At 35.6% G+C, this 6,000-nt stretch overlaps 1 protein-coding gene across 7 annotated transcripts in view; it reads left to right on the top strand.

Moving 5' to 3' along the window:
* The window catches only part of SLC38A9 (solute carrier family 38 member 9), an 89,264-nt gene that overhangs the window by 66,892 nt on the left and 16,372 nt on the right, over nucleotides 1-6,000 (top strand). For all 7 annotated transcript variants that reach the window (XR_004624072.1, XM_034656247.1, XM_034656248.1 and 4 more), the window contains one exon: nucleotides 2,162-2,268. Coding sequence is in view for 6 of the 7 variants with exons in the window: in XM_034656247.1 (XP_034512138.1) it covers nucleotides 2,162-2,268 (107 nt within the window). In the remaining variant the exon portion in view is untranslated. The remainder of the gene's footprint in view (nucleotides 1-2,161; nucleotides 2,269-6,000) is intronic.

Here is a 6,000-nt window from a genome sequence, read left to right as displayed (position 1 = left end):
AGGAGCCTGATGTGGGACTCGATCCCACAATGCCGGGATCACGCCCTGAGCCGAAGGCAGACGCCTTAACCGCTGTGCCACCCAGGCGCCCCCCCATTGCTTTTTAATTCCTTTGTTCCTTTCTTTCTCTTTTGCTCTCTTCCTTTGTGATTTGATGACTTTGAATTCTTACTTCAGAGTTTTTCAGTTCTTGCTCTGCAAAGAATAAAGTCATGTAAATAATAATTTTATCATATTTCTAAAAATGGTACCTCTCTTACTATTATATAAATATAATGCTGACTTTGATCTGAAATGATCAGTATATCCTTGTATGCGCAATGTATTAAGAGTTGGTTTTTTTGGGGTGGGGGGCTCGGACTGGCTTATTTGGTAGAGCATGCAACTCCTGATCTCGAAGTAAGTTCAAGCCCCACGTTGGGTATAAAGATTACTTAAAAGTAAAATCTTTTTTAAAAATTTTAATTTTTCTAAAACAGAAGTGGGAGTTGCCCCCACATTTTATTTGATTGCTTAGATGTAAAAAAGTTAAAAGATTATAGACAGAAAAGAGGAGAATTTTCCTGAGAAAATTTTTTTTTGTTTTATTTTGGTTTTGTTTTTGTTTTGTTTTGTTTTTAGAGAGGGAGCACGTGTGTACTGGTTGGGGTGGGCACAGCCAGAGAGGGAGAGAGAGAATCTTAAGCAGGCTCCGTGTCTAGTGCAGAGCCCACCATGGGGCTCAGTCTCACAACCCTCAGATGATGAGCTGAGCCGAAACCAAGAGGCAGACACTTAACTGACTGAGCCACCCAGGCGCTCCAGAAAAATAGACTTTGAATTGCTTCTTCCAATAAAAATTTAGATAAAAGCTAACAGACCAACAAAAATTTAATGGAAAACTGAAGCATATAATTTTTAAACTTTTACATCCTGATTTCTTTCATAGCCAGTGCTTGATTCTTAGTTATTCTTATTTCCTTTCCTAAAGAGTATGGCAAAAAGTCAGTGGACTTTCTTTTCTTGTTTGTACTTTTTATACTAAAGAACCCCCCGAGACAGGTTGTTCTCCACTTTAGCACCTACTTTGCCTAGATATAGCTCTGTTTTCATGTAAATAAGATTTTATTTATTTGACAGAGATAGAGACAGCCAGCGAGAGAGGGAACACAAGCAGGGGGAGTGGGAGAGGAAGAAGCAGGCTCACAGTGGAGGAGCCTGATGTGGGGCTCGATCCCATAACGCGGGGATCACGCCCTGAGCCGAAGGCAGACGCTTAACCGCTGTGCCACCCAGGCGCCCCTGTTTTCATGTAATTCGGTCTTATTCTACATAAAAGGAGTTTTTCATTTTTGTGTTAGCAAACCTCAAAAAAAATTGGCAGTGCTTTTGAAATATTTATTATTTTATTATTTTTATTTCATATTAACTTTGACTTTATTGTAGAAAATTTAGAGAATATAGATAAGTGATTAACTTAAAATAAATCCCACTAGCCAGAGATAACCACTATTTAAACTTTTGTGCTTATCCCTCCAGTCTTTTTTCTTAGCATACATATGTATATATACACACAATCTTTTTAAAATAAATGTAAAATCATACTACACATGCTATTTGAGTTGTAAACATTTGCCATAGCATAAAATCTTTCTCTAGAACATAATTCTTACACACTATATACCACAGAGCAACTGTATCATAGTTTAACCATTCCCCTCTGTGTAGACATTTGTTATTTCTAATATTTTTAAGCAGTGCTTTTTAGATTAGCCTTTAAAAAATGTTAAATGACCAATTTTCCCTTTTCTGATTCCTTTTCTAAAAGTGTTTTTCTGTCAAATTCAAGTATTAGAAGAAGAAGACCTTTAAAGTTCTAAATTTGAACCCTGCTATGCCACATACTAGTTGTGTGACCTCAGACAGCAATAACTAATGTGAAGTGCCCTCACAGAGTAGTCATTTCTTGATTCCTTTTCTTTCCCTTTTCAAGTACTTTGCTCAAGTATAATGCTAGACTTGAGGAGCTTTGTAAAGTCATCTCAATATTCTTATTCCCTGGATAAAGCAGATGCAACTAATTTTTGGCAGTCAGCTTTTGGCTACTAACATTCATTTTCTAGCTGTCAGTTTTAATGTGTTGTGTCTTTTTTTTTTTTTTTTCACTCTCTTTTTCTCCTAGAGATAAGATTTCAGTTTCCACAGCTGACTGGAGTGCTTACCCTTGCTTTCTTTATTCACAATTGTATTATTACACTCTTGAAGAACAACAAGAACCAAGAAAACAATGTGAGTAATTGTCAGAGGAATTGAATTTTGTGATTGGATCTTAATTCTTAAATTTAAAGCATAGAATAGTAGTCAGCAAACTTTTTCTATAAAGGTTTAGTGATAACTATTTTAGGCCTTGTGGGCCTTATGGTCTTTGTTAGAACTCCCCAACTCTGCTTCTGTGTCATGAAAGTAACCATAAAGAGTATTTGAACAAATGCATGGTGGCTATGTTTCAAGAAAACTTTATTTACAAAAACAGACAGGGGGCCAGATTTCATCATGGACCATATTTTGTCAACCTCTGCTGTAGAGTAATCACTAAAAAAATGAAGAGGCATAGCTAATAGCCAACAGTGGTGATACAATCTTTTTAAAATACCCAGGTTATCTGAAAGATTAAAAAAAGAAGAAGAAACAAAGAATAGATGGGACAAACTGAAAACAAATAACAAGATAATAGATTTAAACCCAATCATATTGATAATAACTTTAAATATAAATGGTCTAAATACTGCAATTAAAAGATATCAGACTAATTAAAAATCAAAACCTGACTACATTTGACTCTTGAACAAGATGGGGATTAAGGGTGCTAACTACCGCATCCCCCACTCCCGCAGTCATAAATTCGTGTATAACTTTCCCCCAGAGCTTAACTGCTAATAGCCTGCTGTTGATTGGAAGCTTTAATGATAACATAAATAGTTGTTTAACACATATTTTGTATTTTTATGTATTATATACTGTATTCTTATACTAAAGTAAGCTAGAGAAAGGAAAATGTTACTAAGAAAATCGTAAGAAAGAGAATACATTTATAGTACTGTACTGTGTCTATTAGAGAAAATCTGCATATAAGTGGGCCTGCGCATTTCAAACCCATGTTGTTCAAAGGTCAACTATATACTTTAAATATAAAGATATACCATGGAGACACTAAACATACAGGTAGAGTGGCTGTTTTAATATCAGACAAAGTCGACTTTAGAATGAGGGGTGTTACCAGAGATAAAGAGCAACAGTACAAAATGATCTTTAGGGATCAATCCATCAACAAGACATAATAATCATAAATGTATATGCACCCATGGACAGAGCTTCCAAATAAATGAAGCAGCACCTGTCAAAACAGAAAGGAGAAATAGACAAATTCACTAGTATAATTGGAGATTTCATTACTTCTCCTTTAATCATTGATGGAATAGAAAGTAAGTAAAGATATAGGAAACTAAAACAATATCAACCTACTTGATCTAATTAACATTTATAAAGGCCTCTAAGCAATAGGTGAATGCACATTCTTTTCAAATTCTCGTGGAACATATACCAAGATAGACCATATGCTGGGAAATTTAATAAACCTCAATAAATTTAGAAGGATTGAAATCATACCAAGTATGTTCTTTGACCACAGTGAAGTGAATTTAAAAATCACAAACAAAGAAATCTGGAAAATTGAGAAATACATGGAAATTAAATAGCAGCCTCCTGAATAAGCAACGTTTGTCAAAGAAGAAATCACAAGAAAAATTGGAAAATACTTTGAGATTACTAAAAATGAAGACACAACATAGCAAAACTTACGGGATGCAGCTAAAGCAGTGCTTGAAGGGAAATTTTATAGCTGTATATACCTACATTAAAAGAGAAGAAAGATCTCCAATCAGTAGCCTAACCTTCTACCTTAAGATACTAGAGAAAGAAGAGTAAACTGAACCCAAAGCAGACAGAAGTTAGCCACTTACTTGTGGCCTTGTCTGTAGATTTCGAAGTCAATCTGATGGCTTCTAACCATGTAAATGAAAATCATGGTGAAGCTTTAAAGAGGTCTGTACAGTTGTTACTGAAATACAAAGGAAGAAGCGTTCACTATGCCTGGGGATTCCAAGAAGACTTCAAGTTATGTTTGGCAGAGTCATTATGAAGGCAAAAATCCTAAGGAGAAGGAAGTTAGCTCTCAAATTAGGGCAAGAATATAAATCAAACTCCACCATTTTCATGTTTACTCTTATCTGGTAACACATCTGGCATATTACCTGTGAATGGAGTTAGAATTGAGTTAATCTGGATTTTCCATACTCTCTAACTTGGTGACCTTCAAATTTTTCAGGTATAAAAATAGCATTATTTGATACCTACCTCTCAGGGCTTTAATCGCAATTAAACATTATAAAATAGGAAAAGTATTTAACATGCTGTGGTATATAGTAGCAGCTAGAAATTTTTTGTTTCTATATCCCTCGTACCTTCTCTCCTTACATTTAGACTGTGGATCTCTCACCTAATAGGAGAAAATATTTTCCCCTTCAGATTCTTTCCAGTGTCTTAAAACTTGTTTTGCGATGAGATCATATTAACTCTTCTCCAAGATTTCTTCCTATAATGCTAATAATAGATCCCCAGAAAAATACATAATGAACCACATCAATTCTCCCTTATCTTTCCTCTCATCAGTGCACTAGATTTTAATTTTTTTTTCAATTTTTTTTCAGATTTTATTTATTTGAGAGAGCGCATGCGAGCACGAGTGGGGGGAGGGGCAGAAGCAGACTGAGAAACAGGCAGAAATGCAGGTGGAGAAGCAGGTTCCCCACCGAACAGGGAGCCCTACGACAGGGGCCTCGATCCCAGGACCTTGAGATCATGACCTGAGCCGAAGCCAGGTGCTTAACAGACTGAGCCACTCAGGTGCCCCTAAATTTCGTTTTTATCTTGGAAATGTTTAGTCTTATTATACTTAAACTTTTGTCATAAACAGTCTTAAATCTCCTGAAGGAATAGGAAGAAAATCTTGTTTATCCTAAGTAAGCATTTGGAACTTTGGGATGTAAGGAGAAAATAAGCATATAATTTTTAATTCCTTCCTCCTTCTTCACAAGTTCCCTGACTCATTGACACTTGAGCAAAGCTACCTACTCCAAGTTTTAGGAAGTTTAGAAAGATATGTGGAAAATACCTGTTTCATCTTCATAGGAAGTAATATATTTCTCATTAATAATGTATTCCTTGGTGCCATGTAAGTCACCTGTCTACACTAATCAAATCTTTTCTTATGCCAACTTAGACCAAGTGCCCCAGAAACCCACTTTGCAAGTTAGGAGTCTCACATATTGGATCATTCTATCCGTAAGGCTCTGCTTCTCAGACTTTGTCACTAAAATCTCCTAATGACAGAGAATACCTCGTATACCTGGGAATCTGCAGGTGAAGAACACGATTTCATTGAAGTCTTGTATTTCATCTTAAGCATGCATGCACATTTTTACTGTACTCTAGTTTGTCATAGTAGAAAAGTCTTAAAGTAATGAGTTAAATGACAGGCAAACCTCACTTTACACATTTCCTATATGCGTGACTTTCAGTTACGTGATTTCATTAAATTACCTCAGGACCTTTAACGGCGTGGTTCAAATTCCAATTACCACAGGATTTGAAATTTGAGTATCTACATAAAGTAATAACTACCTGCCCTTCAATTCACAAATCACCACATAAATAACAGACATATATCATGATCTGTTGTTACCAATCACGTCACTTCTTTCAAAGTCTTTCATTTATTGGTCACTACATATCTGTCATTCACTTTACACATAGACTGCCAAGCAGATAGTTGAGTTGCCTCCTTCTTACCTGGTGGTAAATCCACATATTTTACAAAAATGGAAAATCGAGAGAGAAAATGGACAAACAAATGTGAAAGTGCAATAATGAAATAAAGAGTGAAAATGCTGGAAATGAAATTTG

This window comes from Ailuropoda melanoleuca, chromosome 3, assembly GCF_002007445.2.
Source record: "Ailuropoda melanoleuca isolate Jingjing chromosome 3, ASM200744v2, whole genome shotgun sequence".
NCBI classification, from domain to species: Eukaryota; Metazoa; Chordata; class Mammalia; order Carnivora; family Ursidae; genus Ailuropoda; species Ailuropoda melanoleuca.
This window is presented reverse-complemented; position numbering and strand designations above follow the sequence as displayed.